Genomic DNA, 15,037 nt, shown 5'->3' with positions numbered 1-15,037 from the left:
CTTTAGGATGAAGTGCTCTAGAAACCGAGGTTGCACTTGGAGAATGCTAACAGCAATACAGTAGAGCTCTCATAGTGCCTTGCCAGTCACCAAAATAGCACATTTTAATACAATTTAGCCCTATGTATGAGGTATTGTTAACCCATTTAATATGAAAACTGAGGCTCAGAGAAGTTGTTGTCCTTAGCCAATATCACACAGCAAGTAAATGGTGACGCTGATTGGTGCCTGAACCCAGACCTCCCTCAGTGACGATGATGGTGAGACCACAAAGCCATAGGCAGGGGTAGCCACAGCTGCAATAGCCACACCTGAAGCCACTCAGGATGGAGAGGCACAGACCCTGGCTGCGCGGTGGAAGGACAACTCTATCAACGCTGAGGAGGACAAACGAACCAACCTGGGCCCCGCCAGGAGAAGGGAGGGGGCTTGGAGCCTGGGGGTCCTGTGATTCTACTGGGTAGGGAATTCCAGGTCAAAAACCATCACACATGTTTTTCAGGCCACAGATCGTTACTGAATTACCCCACTCTCCAAGTCCTGCCTCACTCAATCCCAGGATAGCTAGGTTAGCAAGGGTATATATACTATCCATTTTTCATGTATAACACACTTTATCAACTTTATTTCCTGGTCTAAACAGCAAAATATGACTCCCGAGGCTTCCAGAAGGAATTGAGAGTCTTCTGACCAAGAAATAGCCTTTCAAACAACTTGGAAACTTGTTTGAGAGTGCCATTATCTAGGAGAGATGATTCTCTGAAATTTTCCACTCTAGGCTCTTCTTTCTTCCTTAGGAGGAATCACCAATTTTGGTCCAAGAATCCTTCCTGCAGAAACTGGCTTTGGTCCACAGAGTCCCCTCCATGACCCAGCACCTCTGCAGCTCCCTGCCTTCCCCCCACTCACAGCCCCTCTCACCCTACTTTGCCCCTCCATCCTGCCTACCTCTACTGCGCCTTCGGCTCCGCGAGGGGTCAGTATAAAAGGTCAGCTGCGGGTCGTTTTCTGCCTCTGTACTAGAATCTCCTTCAGGGTTCAGGAAGGCAGAACCAGCTGTAATGAAAAGACAAGGGCAAAAACAGTGTCTTCAGTTTTGTCTTCATGTCACCAAATCACTGGGTAAGTTCAAGAGGAAAATGAGAACAGGGTGACTGACAACCTGGGAGGAGTATCTACGGGGATTGGAGCTTCCTGATACACAGATTTATTGGAGAAGTAGACCTTGATATGACAGCCATCACTTGAGCCCCAGCCCCACCCAGCCCATGCTTCCACCGAGGAGAGCCTCCTGCCAGAGAGGACCATCATGGACAGTAGGTAGGACAGTACGTAGAAAAGGAATAAAGGGAAATTTCTCTCATTACACATCATGATTCTGGTTGATAGAGACTGGAATTATGTCTTAAGGGGCATATGTCTATATGTCTTAATACCGGTACTGTATTTTTTCTGGTTCTAGGATTAATATACATTCAATGTGAAAAAGAGAGAAAAGAATATACAGAAGACCCCAAAATGTGTAAAAGGAATAGTATATATATATAATATATATATATATATATGGATAGTATATATACCCTGATGTCCTCTAAATCCTCTGAATCAGAGAAAGACTCTGTTAACACTTGATGAATATACTCTTGTCTTTTTCTCTGATACAGAAGCAGATAAAGGTTTTTTAAGTTCCCCTTAAAAATGGCATTCTGCTGTACTTTCTATTTTATAACTTTCTTTTTTCCCATTTAATAGATGGGTGGGCAACTTTCCATTTTAACAAATATAGATCTATAGTATCATCTTAAGCCACTGGATGGGAGACAGATGTGCAGGTAGTTAAGCAATTCCCCACTGATGGACATTTAAGCTATTTCCAGTTTTTCGCTCTTTTAAACAACGTTGTGATGAACAGCCTTTTACACACATCTTTGAGCACTTGTCCAATTATTATTTACTAAGGATAAATTCTCATCAATAAAATTACTGGGTCAAAAGGTTTGCAGACGTTTAAATTTTGTGGTAAGTAACACACAACAGGCCTGCAGAAAGCCTGCCCCAACACAGCCACTCCAGGCATGCCTGCGAGTGGGGGTCCAGGATCTTAAGGGATGTTAGGGAAGCCTGGTATGAAGGAAGCCACCTTCGAGCCCTCACATCAGACATGGATACCTCTTGCTTTGTTGTTGATCCTCTTTCTCTGGCTACTGGAGGTGTGAGAAAGCAGAGTGGCCTGCTGGTGGTTGGAGTCCACGGGGCTGGTGGCGATGATGTTATCTTTATACTTGTTCATCAGCGACAGCTTGGCATTGTCGCTTCCTGTACAAGGAAAGGTCAAGGCAGCAGCTTTAAGAGAAAAGGCCGGAAGAAAGTGAGAGCAAGGAAATCTGCATGAACCAAGTAGATGGGCTTTCACAGAAATTGCACTATGAACGCTTTAAAGTGGGAGGTTGGCAGAGACTGAAACACTTCCCTCTGATTTCTAGGGGACTACAGAGTTATGAGAAGGTGTGAAGAAGGGGAATCCAATTCAGCCAATTCTGTATTGATAGGGTTACCACGTGTGGCCATTTGCTGAGACACAGACTGCAGATTTCCTTCCTTTGGTCAGCACGGAGTTTTACAAGAACTTGAATTTGAACGCATTCAGGCAGAACTTGCCCCCCTCTTTCATCCCCGTTTGTGCCGCTCCCTATTGTCTGACATCCAGCTCTCACATATTTGTGCTGCCTGCTCCCTGGGTCTCTAATCAGATGGCTACTCGGTAGGCTTAGCACTATGGTGCTATGAAAAATATGAGATATTGAAGACACATGCCCTAGACTCAAGGAATGTCCAGACTTTAAATCTTACTAAGATGTGCCTAGTCTTATAGGATCTTCTCTGGATAACAGGCAGAATGGAGACCTCTGTGATGTGATTTCACTCTTTTCAAGCCCCACTGAAAGTCCATATATCTTAAGCAATATTCCGTTTCAAAAATGTCTTCTTCGAAGATAATTGGGCAGTTCCTTGAAGGATCATTGTTGTGGGGTTTTATCTACAGATAGTTGTTATTTATAGAAGGATGAGAGATAGGCTATAAATGAAAAGTGCAGTCATTTCCTCTCTGCATTTCACCAGCTCTGATCTTGTTCGGCCACATTAGGTCCAAGTCTCTTCCACCCAGTGTCTCATAGATATGCAAAGCATCTGAGGTCAAACAGGTGATTGTATTCCTTCATTTTCTTTAAAGAAGTGCATCCCTTGTAAAGACCATAGAGGCATGGGCAAGACAACACTAAAACACCCCAGGCCAAAGTCTCAGGAGTCTTAGAAAAGAACAGATACCTCTCTCCCCTCCACTTCAATGGAAAATTAAATAGCACACGCATACATACTATATGCAAAAATGTCATACACACACATTGATCTTTCTTGCTATCTCCCTATTTCCCTGAAGATTTCTCATTATATACGAAAAAGGTTCTAACCCACTCTTCTGTTGGATATAAAAGTACCTTCGCTTCCAGGGCAAAGTGGAAGTGGAGAAGGATCCAATTTACCCTTGTTCTTCTGATTTGCTACATTAGAAAACACCTCCCATCATCTCAGGATAAAGCTTACTCTTCCTGCCCACCTGGGAAAGGGCACTGGCACATCCCATTATGTATGACAACCAGCCATGAAATTAGAAAACAGCTGTCCCCGACCTGCTCCCTAGTACCCTGAGACAAGGACCGACGCGCTCACCTGGTGTGAGGTCCATCCCCGCCTTCTCGTTGCAGCCCTGCAGGGAGTCAAGGGTGCGGGTGACCTGGCTGGCGAAGTCCTCCCCGCCGTTCATGCACTCCCTCTGCAGGTGGTGGCGCAGGTCGGTGATGTCATACTCATAGCCGTCCAGGATGGGTGTCTCCCGGATGCTCAGAGTGCCGCTGGAGTTGTGACCCTGCACGCGGGCATTGCGCAGACTCTCCCGCCCATGCCCACCGATCAGCACAGAAGGAATGTAGTGAATCTCGTTGGCCGCCTCCGCGCTGGCACTCTTCTGGGGCTGGGGGACCCGGCGGCGCTTGCACCAACGCCGGCGAGTGTACAGGATCATCACCAGGCACAAGATGGACAGCAGCAGCGCAATCATGCCACCCTGGGAAGAGAGGACGACAGGTGGGCCCGGCCAGACAGGCGAGCTCGTCCCACCAAGAGATGTCGCCCCTCCCACTGCCACTGTCACTATCACTCACCCATTCATTCATTCATTCATTCACTTAGGTGCAATAGGCGCTTTACAGCAAGCATCACTCAGCAGCAAAGGAACAGTCTGCTGTGATCGGTGTTCAGGGTGAAAGAAAAATGGAACTGGGATGATCAGTGCCTTATTTCAAGTGAGCCACGGCTGGTTCTGGCTTAGCAAATGATGTGAAGAAGAAAGAAGTCTTTGGGATTGTGAGTGTGTGTGTGTGTGTGTGTGTGTGTGTGTGCGCGCGCGCGCGTATGAGAGAGAGAGAGAGAGAGATTTCAGCTGCAGAAATAAGGCAGAGGGTTTCTTAAGGCAAATCTGCTACATGTAAATCTGGTTTCAGGCCAATTTTTGGCAGTGGAAAGGCATCTGATTTATTCCTCTTTCACATCTTAAAATCAACCATGTATAGATTCTAACTCTGGCTACACCGATGATCAGCGAGTCCTATAAATTCGAAACCTCAGAGTCCTCATCTGTATAATGGAAAAGATACCACTTACCCTTGCAGGGTGGCATAAGGACTAAGTTAGGTAACTATGTAAAGTACCTAATAAAGTGTATCACATGGAATCAAGGTTGTCAGCCTAACCTTAAATGTCTCTGCTGGAATAACTGTCCCAGCAGGAGAAAACCAGTGACCGATCCAAAGAGAAGTTTACATCCATCAGGAATCTACAAGCAAGTATGCAGAGAAATCTCATCATCTGAACATGACTTTTGAGGTCACTGCTGCCTTAGGAGACAGCTTTCTCTCACTCCCACAGTCCTGAGTGATGTTCCCATTCTTGCTACAGCTCAAGAGAAAAGACTGAGACACATGTTCTGGAGTCAGACTGGCACAGGAGTTTCCTTCTGAACCTTCTGGTGCTCCAAGGCCGTACTCCGAGGCCATTACTTAAAAACCTGAACACCATTCAGCTGTCTGTCAGAGGCGAGGAGGATGCAGTACTCGGGGAGATTGAACACCTTCCTTTGACATGCACCCAGGGCGGGGTTTGGAGGGAAGGGCTTGCAAGCCCATTGCTGCACAGCACTCAGCAGGCATAAATCTTTCCGTGCACAATCTGTATTCACTCCCTTTATTTTGGTCAACATCCCTCCGAACCTATTTCATTAGGTGGGGGTGTGCCAAATGGTTCTGATCTCAACCTTGGGCTTCAATCACTGCCACCCCATCACATAGGCTAGAGATGAAAACCCTCTATTAATTCCAAGGGGCTTCACCCACACAAGGCTAGGTGAAGATGATTCCCTCGAATATATTAAAGGGGTCCTTTTCCAGTCTCATAATAATTATGTCTTGGATTTATAAAGTTCCTCTCCCTGTAAATCTTCCCATTTATCCTCCCTCTCCCACCATCACTGTGAGCAAAGGAGCACGCGCACACACACACACACACACACACACACACACACAATGTTGCTGCTTTCAAACAGGCAGCTCAGAGGAGCTGACAAGAAGCAACGGTCAGCTGCCACATGATGGTTCATGTCAGGGAGCTTGTTGGGGACATACACGGGCCCCCAGGTTTTCACATTTTTCTCTTATCTGCATAACCCTTTGTCCTGCGGAAATCTCCCAGGAAAGTACAGAGAAAGCATGAAGATGAGCGGCTCAGGTTACAGTGGGGGTGGGAGTCCAGAGCCAAGCATTCTAGGTCTTGGCTAAATGCTGCCCCCGCTGCCCTGCAGACGTGCACACAGAGCCCCTGGGGCACCTCCACAGGGCAGAACAGAGCCCTGAACCCATTTGCTGAGAATGAGTGTTTGGGTCCAAGCCAACGGCTTTTCAGCAGATCTTTTATCTCAGAGTCAGACCCACTATCCTTTCCTTCACCCCGAATTGAAACTGCAACAATAGGTAATTAAGCCACACAGAAGGAATAACTTCCCAAGGAGGGAAGTTGTCAGACCTTGAATTAGGCTAGTGAAAGTGCAAGGTGATTGTATTCCCTAAAGAGCTGTAAGGGGAACGTCAACATCCATCTCCCAGGAATGGTTTAGGCACCACCTTTCCTGCTAGCAGCGAGGGCTTCAGGCCCTCCTTCCACTCTTCCTCTCTGATTCTCCTTTCAGGTGCTCACAGCAGGGTTGCGATAAGATCCGGGCCATTGGTTCATGCCCCGTATTTCGCAGGAATAAAGCAAGGACAGTGGTCTGTTACGGGGCTTTTACTTTGTATCAGACATCTGCCCCAAATGCTCTACACTTTCAACTCTGAGAAGTAGGGTCTACTATTTCCTCATTTTACATTTGAAAAGGCTAATGCACAGAGGCTGAAAAATAGCAAATGAATCAAATGACTGGAATGGGACCAAAATGACTCCCACTCCAGAGCTGACCTTCTTAACCACTAGGCTACAGTCACTCTGAGTGAGCTTTGCTCACTGGAGACATATACACCCTGGCATCTATCTCATGAATTGTAAGAGGCTAGAGTAGGAAAGTGTGGGTGATTTCACCTAGATCCATCCTCACCTCTTGAAGGAAAAAGAGAAACTACTCAAAGTGCACATCTAGCTGACAAAGAGGTACTATGGTAAGCAAAGGACCTTGCACCAAGCACCCACTCAGCATCCAATTCAAGGTTACTCTGCAGGGCAAAGACAGTGGGTGCATTTCAAGGTCTCTGTGCTAAAATAAGACTGGGCAGCACACACCACTACATGCCTGGAGGATACCATTAGACTCTCAATTTAGTTGAATTTCAACACAGAAATCTGTGTTCTCTCTTGACTACGAGATCCAGTGAAAACCTTTAGATTCAGCCCCTCCTTTTCTGAAGACATGAAGGCCCAGAGAAACTACAAAATTAAACAGTGTAGAGAGAACTAGTTCTACACCCAGATCCTCCTTCACTGCTCTTTTCATGGCCCGATTTTTGTTTTTAATTAATAACCTTTTTTTTTAAGCTCTTTATTGGAATATAATTGCTTTTCACTCTTGTACCAGCTTTTGAGGTACACTAAAGTGAATCAGCTGTATTTATACATATATCCCCATATCCCCTCCCTCCTGTGACTCCCTCTCACCCCCACCCATCCCCCCATCCTGGCCCTCTAAGGCATCACCCATCATTGAGTTGATCTCCCTTTGTTATACAGCAACTTCCCACTAGCTATCTATTTTACAGTTGGTAGTGTATATATGTCTATGCTACTCTCTCACTTTGTCCCAGATTCCCCTTTGCCCCCCAACCCCTCAACCCTGTGTCCTCCAGTCCATTCTCTGCATCTGCATCCTTATTCTTGCCCTGTCCCTGGGTTCATCAGTACCGTTTTTTTAGATTCCGTATATATGAGTTAGCATACAGTATTTGTTTTTCTCTTTCTGACTTACTTCACTCTGTATGACAGACTCTAGGTCTATCCACCTCATTACATATAGCTCCATTTCATTCCTCTTTATGGCTGAGTAATACTCAATTGTATATATATGCCACATCTTCTTTATCCATTCATTTGTTGATGGGCATTTAGGTTGCTTCCATGTCCTGGCTATTGTAAATAGTGCTGCAATAAACATTACGGTACATGTTTCTTTTTGGATTATGGTTTTCTCTGGGTATATGCCCAGTAGTGGGATTACTGGATCATATGGCATTTCTATTTTTAGTTTTTTAAGGAACCTCCAAACTGTTTTCCATAGTGTCTGTACCAACTTACATTCCCACCAACAGTGCAGGAGAGTTCCCTTTTCTCCACACCCTCTCCAACATTTATTGTTTCTAGAATTTTTGATGATGGCCATTTTGACTGGTGTGAGGTGATACCTCATTGTGGCTTTGACTTGCATTTCTCTTAATGATTAGTGATGTTGAGCATCTTTTCATGTGTTTGTTCATGGCCCGATTTTTTTAGATTCATCTAAAGTCCCCTTAACCACATAAGGGCCTAGACACTCAATTAGCAATATTTTATGCTAATTTTTTTTTAAAAAAATAACAACTCGTAGGGAGTTAAAACACAAGTTTTCCTTTGGCTAAGCCAGTTCATCTAGCATCTCTAGTATTGCTTTAGCAAAACATTCCCTCTGCTTACAGTCACTGCCTCCAGATGACCTCAGCTTTTTAATAATCAGTTACCAGTAATGAGCTCCAGCCATTAGGTGAAACTCAGCACAGGTGTAAGAAAAAATATTCTCAGGCGTGCAAGTTGTGGAACAGTCTCTCTGAATCTACAGCCCAAATTGATGGCAGGTGTCACAACACTTTATTATGACAATAATTGTGGACTATTATCAAAATAATAATATACATGTTATATGATATTAATGTGTAATGTTATTTAATAACAACAATATTTTGTAATAATAATTTGTAAAATCACTGTACACAAATCCCTCCAGACTGTTTATCTGCTCTATCCAGTGAGGAGGGCATAGGCAGGAGAACTACACGTACAGGGCTTCCACTATACTAGGAAAAGGCATGGGTATAGCCACTTTGATAATGTTCCTTCTATAGTGAGGACTCAGAAACCCAGTGCTCAAATTCAACTGCTTTTGCATTTCCATGATAAACCATAGTTCTTTGATGTTACCATTATTTTTAACCCTTCTACTTCCATTGGGGATTGTAAGCAGTTTCAATGACATAGATGCTCCAGGATTTGTCTTTCAAATAATCTAATGAAACCAAGAGGTGGCAGATGAATGGAAAGAAAGTGTAGGCCAAGAAGGGCTAGGAGCTTTCTAATAACCAAGTCAAAAAGACCAAGGCGAGTTGTACAATCTTCTTATCTGGCAAAAGAAAATTTGTTGGTAAACTTATGGTTACCAAAGGGGGGAGTGATAAATTAGGAGTTTGGAATTAGAAGATCACAAACTACTATATATAAAATAAATGATAAGGTCCTACTGGGGAACTATATTCAATGTCTTGTAATAACCTATAATGGAAAAGAATCTGAAAATATATATATATATATATATATATATATATATATATATAACTGAATCATTCTGCTACACCTGAAACTAACACAACATTGTAAATCAACTATAATTTTTTAAAAAAAGTTTGTCCGGAGGAACAAACTTCCTTCAAGCATTCAACCCCATTAAAACAGCCTTCCACCTGGTGTGTGGCCATAAGCAGACTGACAAACTCACTGGGGCAATGTCATCTCCCAGGCTTTACAGAGAGTGCACAGGAGTTCTTCAGATACCTACACCTGGCTTTGAGATTCCGTATTACCCTACCTGTGTTCAGAGTATCGGCTTCACTTATGTGTTAACTTCAATTTTTATGGCATTAAAAACAAAAACAAAACAAACAGAAAAAGCATTAAGGTACATCTGGAGCCAAGTGACAAGCAACAAGAGGCAAACTTTGAACATTAAAAAATAACACTGATGGCAAGATATGGAATTGTTTTGCTTTTTATTCAACTTTTCATGAGTTTTCTGATTATTGTATTGATTTTCCTCAAAACTATTAAAATTTTGGATCTAGACATGTGTTTGGGGTATATGAGATCTCCACATCTATGAATCAGATGCTTGCAAAAAAAATGGCATTTAAAAATATAGTTTTCTTTTAAAAAATCAATAAATCATTTCTACTGGCTTTAATAGAGATCAAACAAATGAAATCAGCTTTTATGTTATCATGAAACTGACATTTTCGGCACTTACCTGAGAGAGTAGTATGAGGTATGTCAGATAATCTGCAGACTTTGGAATATTTATGTAACAATGTTTTATGTAACATTGATGGTGATTGCTCAGGGATAGAAAGTTCTAGGCAGACTTCCCTTTTATGCTGGTCCCGGTCATGCTGGCCAACCACAAGACTGTCTCATTACCTGACCTGTGTATTCGTCCTGAGTCTGGGTCACTTCCTCTCTCCCTCAGCTAACCGTTACTTGTCCTTCAAAGTCAGTTCAGTGACGTAACCTCAGCCAATTCTTCCCTACTTCACTGAACCACCCACAGAACCCTCCACAGAACTAACCACATGCACTTTTATCTTTGCTTTGCTTCTTGATCTCATCAGATTATAGACTCCATGAGAGCAGAGGACACTAAGCACCAGGGTCATCATAGTGCCTTCCGTGAAGTAGGTGTTCAATAATTGTGGAAGGAAGGGAGGGAGGGAGGGAGGAAGGAAGGAAGGTCAACTCTGCCTATCTTTCAATGTGGACATCATCTATGTGCCTGCAAGCAAAGCTTATACAAGTCAGTCGCTTATGTGACAAATTCATTCAATTCATTACTTAGTCATTCAACAAGTGCTTACTCACTTTAGCAAGGCGTATTTCTGATGGTCCCTGTTATGGGAATAACGGAGTGAATAATACAAGTATAGGTCCTGATCTCATGGGGTTTACATTTGAGTTAGAGGAAACAATGTCTATAATTTGGTTTTTAAAGGTAAATGTAGGCACAAAAGGAAGATTAAAACAGATCACAAAGACTGGAAAGAGCCTGAAATTACTTCTTTTCTTATAACAGAAGAAACTGTGATAGGTAAAGATATCTTGGACTGGAGGTGATACTCTAGGTAACATGTCAGGGGCCAGTAAAATCCTTCCGTTATCCCAAATCAGTGTCATATTATCAGTAAATCCCAACATAAAGAATCTGGATTTATCAAATTTCACCAAAGTTTACGGAGTCACCTGGGTTTTGTGAACCCTTGGCAGAGAAATGGAAAAGCTGAGATTATGTTTCCAGCTACCATCTGTCAAGGGGCTGCAGCCTATCAATCAGCTAGCATTTCAAAGCTTAGCTTCGCCCTAGGAGTAACCAGAAGAGTGAATCTGAGATATAATTAATTATCCCTCAAGGCAACTGGACACACTGAATTCAAATTATATTCCTAAAGGAATTAAATGGTGGTTAAAAAATAAGAATCAAATAGATGAGTTTGGTGGCCCGTGTCATCTATTTTTCCCCAATAACAAAGCCCAAAGGTCTAGGGCAAAGGCCCTCTCTCATATATGACAGTGATCATTCCTATCTCCCTCCAGCTTTCAAGGAAGACAGACCAAGAGGAGGAAAACTGTGTAAGCCCATATGGCAACACTGGTCACTAATCTAGATCCAAATATTCCAGGGGTAAGGAATGGATGAGGTGAAGAGGTGATTTTCAAGGTCCCACCCAAACCTATGTTTCTCTGAGCCCAGTAGAAAACTACACTAAGTTTCTAAACAGCATGAAGATCACCAATACAATGGCAGAGCTAACCAGCAGCACAACTTTGTGCAAGCTGCACAGCCTCTTTGAACCTACCCCAGGCCTTCATTTAGCAAATGAATGATTAGAGGGAAATTTTCCAAATTGGAAAATTTCCTGATCATAACACTGATCCCTGTCAAACTGGAAATAGCTCTAAACTGGTAAACTAATGGTGGAAAAAAATATCTGTGAGCTCTTCTTGCCCAGTAAAGCCAGAAACTACAGACCAAGGATCTGACCCCTCAGAGGCAGGCCATCAAGTCCAGCTGGCCAATGGGGCCATGATAAGCCGACCCACCCCCTTCCCCAAAGGCACAGTAAGGCCTTCGAAATCAGAAGATGTCATTGGAATTGTAGTAACACATTCTTGACCTTGAGGATCCCTTTACTGCCAGGAGTCCCTAAACTAGAAGAGAAAGCCCTTTGGTTTGCACTTCTGGCAGACTCTCTTTTCGATGGTGGCTGGTGAATAGAAACCCATTATCCTCTGCCCATCTTCTTCCCGAATGGAAGACAAGAGCTACACGCTAAGCATATTAAGTAGTGGGTTCAATTTATAAATTATTAGGGACATTACCTCCCCTTGGGGGTTTGCTGAAGGCTTTAATCGTGTGGAAATGCTTTCCAGTTGCCACGGGCCAGCACATTAATTAAGAGACTTCATATCCCTCTGGGGCTTCTGACATGAATTGCACATCCCACTGGCAGGGGACAGACCCGCCCTGCCTGGTTAGCCTCTCAACGGGGCCTGCTGCCATGAGATGCTTCAGAACCCCTTCCCCACCCTTCTAGGTCCAAGTATCCAAAGCATAGGCAACACATAGGATGCCCCCGAGGATCTCTCATTAAAATGCCATTTGGTTGGAGAGTAGAGATAGGGATCAGACAACCTTCCATACGTAAGCAAGAGACAAACTCTGAGATCAAGAGCCCTCCCCAGGTTAGGTAGGTTGATATCCGAGGGCCCTCACAACTCAAGCAGGCTACGAGCATGAAGTTCTTTTCAAGAGGAAACTCAACTTCATAGGTTTTAATTTTTTTTTTCTTTTCCCAGGTCTAAAAGTTTTGATTGTGTTAGGTTTGATCACTGTCTTTCTTCTTTAATCTGGGAAGTTTGTCTTCAATTTCTTTATGAGGTTTCAGGAGTTTCAGCTAATGAGAGCCTGAAGCTCTGCAGGGAAAGTGGCTGGAGGCTAGCGTGCTAGAGTCAGCCTGGGCTATTTCAAGTTGTCCTCTTTCAGGTTCTTTTTATAGAGCTGCGTTTTTAGTTCTTGGGATTTTTTCTTACCTCTGAGGCTTGACTTTGCTGTCCCAAAGTAAAAGCAAGGGAGTACATTTTTTCATAAGGGGCTCAAGAGCTCTCTGATCACTAGTAGCTTGGGGTACCTGCCGTTCGCCTTAATGAGAAGGCTGAGGTCCAATGGAGCTGGACAAAGCAGGGTGACAGAAGCAGCTGGCCAAGGACTGGGTTTTCTGGGCCCAAAGCTACCTAACGGATCCCCTATTTCCAAAGATTGGCCTAGATCACTGCAGAGTGAGAGAGCCGTGGGCAATCAGGCAGCCGGGGCAAGGCTGAGGTCCTCCACTCCCTCTAGATGTACACTTAGCAAGTTTCTGAGAGATGCTGCTGCCTAGTAAGACATTCTGGATGGGACCCCCAGTCAGTGCTATGTTAAGAGGCTGCCCCACATGTGACCCATTGTGCGGGTATGTGCGTGTATGCACGTGCACGAATGTGTATATTGTGCATGACAGGCAGCCTGGGAGATAAAAGGGTCCACAAAGAAGCAAAAGCACTCCAGGTCGCTGTCTCAGCAACCCAAGGGCAGAGCTGCGTGAGACAGGCTCCCTCCACGGGCTGCGTGCACCAGCCCTTCAGAACTTCACAAGCCAAGCATGAAGCTAATAAATAAATATCTCCAGCTGGATAATGCCCCATGCCTATTCTTGGCCACGTTCCTTTCCCCCTTTCCTCTTTGTTTTTATGCAGTAGGTGATCTTGATGAAATAAAATAATACCAATAATCTGCTCCATTAGGACCAAACATTAAGGGAATTATTGAACAAGTAACAGAAGAAGCAGCTGGCACGGTATATGCTAATGACCATTAGACTTTAACCCTCTTTCTCTCTGAACATAATGGAGTTGTTAAACCCCTCTTCCTCCCATCTCCCCAAAAGTCAGGCAGTCCAGCCTAAGGGGAGGAGAGGAGGTCTTAGAGACCTAACAGCTCTCTGGGCAGCAGCTGGGACTGAGCAAATGAAAACCAACATTAACAACTAGTCACTGAGGAAGGACCTTATTCAAGACCCCTGTGGGGATTCCACTGACTTGTGGGAGTTCCAATGACTTCAGATGAAAAAAGTTTGGAATAAAAGAGGGAGAGTGTCAAGATGTCAAGATTTTCCTGATTTGGGTATATATTCATCAATATCACTTTCTGAACCAGGTCTTTTTTTTTTAAAGTTCTTTTTTCTCCCCAGCTAAAAACTGAGATGGACCTTTAAAGGCTGCACAGTCCAGGAGATGCCTGCTAGTGAGGGGACAGGTAGAAGGCCCTTCACACACATGTGCAGGCCTTGATCATATTTTTTTTAAAGACGTATGTATGTATGCATGTATTTAGACTGCATTAGGTCTTCATTGCTGTGCGCAGGCTTTCTCTAGTTGCAGCAGGAGGGGGCTGCTCTTCATTGCAGTGCGTGGGCTTCTCACTGCAGTGGCTTCTCTTGTTGTGGAGCATGCGCTCTAGGCACACAGGCTTCAGTAGTTGTGGCTCGTGGGCCCCAGAGTGCAGGCTCAGTAGTTGTGGTGCACAGGGGCTTAGCTGCTCTGCGGTATGTGAGAACTTCCCCGACCAGGGATGGAACCCGTGTCCCCTCCATTGGTAGGCGGATTCTTAACCACTGCACCACCAGGGAAGTCCCTTTGATCACATTTTTGTCCCACGCATAGAGGTCCAACTTTATCATGATGATTGCCATGAGGTCTGGTGTGGCAGGGTCTAGTCAAGTACTCAGGAGCCCTGCCAGGGTTCTGTTTCACAGTAGGACCTCCAATGGCACAGTGTCTATGCTCAGAGAGCTGACAATCCTACAGAGCAGATGGTTAGCTCTGTAGAGCTTTCAGAAGCTACAAACCACTGCAGAAGTATTGCTCAGCTCCTACAGCAATTCCATTACATATGCTTAATTCCTCCCCTGAATTCCTGCCTTATTTTGCAATTCTACACACACACTGCCTTATTCCTGTAGTATTGGCATAATGGAGGAGAAATAATAGCTACCATTTGTAAAGTATTTACCGTGTGCCAAACACGGTGAATGGTGAACTACTTTTATTATTTTATTTAATCCTACCAATAAATATAAGTAGTAGAAATTACCATTTCCATTTTTAGATATGGAAACAGAAGATCGCAGGGATTACATAACTTGCTCAAGAAAACCAAGACTCAATCGCTGATCTTAACAATGTTGTTTTATGACCTTGTTGAGTAGCAAGGAGCCCACCACTGTAGCCTGGGTTGCAATTCCCCAGTTTCCCATCTCCTCTAAATTAAGCCTTGGTGGTGTTGCTCCTATACCTAACTCCTAGGGGTATGCAAGTAAGGATTCACAGATGCCTACACTCA

At 44.1% G+C, this 15,037-nt stretch overlaps 1 protein-coding gene across 2 annotated transcripts in view; it reads right to left on the bottom strand.

Moving 5' to 3' along the window:
* The window catches only part of ASTN1 (astrotactin 1), a 299,335-nt gene that overhangs the window by 163,182 nt on the left and 121,116 nt on the right, over positions 1 to 15,037 (bottom strand). For both annotated transcript variants that reach the window (XM_057727657.1, XM_057727658.1), the window contains exons 3-5: positions 3,730 to 4,123; positions 2,170 to 2,316; positions 949 to 1,056 (exon numbers count right to left, since the gene is read on the bottom strand). In XM_057727657.1, coding sequence (XP_057583640.1) covers positions 949 to 1,056; positions 2,170 to 2,316; positions 3,730 to 4,123 — 649 coding nt within the window. The remainder of the gene's footprint in view (positions 1 to 948; positions 1,057 to 2,169; positions 2,317 to 3,729; positions 4,124 to 15,037) is intronic.

The sequence above is a fragment of the Hippopotamus amphibius genome, chromosome 3, assembly GCF_030028045.1.
Source record: "Hippopotamus amphibius kiboko isolate mHipAmp2 chromosome 3, mHipAmp2.hap2, whole genome shotgun sequence".
NCBI lineage: Eukaryota > Metazoa > Chordata > Mammalia > Artiodactyla > Hippopotamidae > Hippopotamus > Hippopotamus amphibius.
The sequence above is the reverse complement of the archived record's forward strand: the minus strand, read 5'-3'. Positions and strand labels throughout refer to the sequence as shown.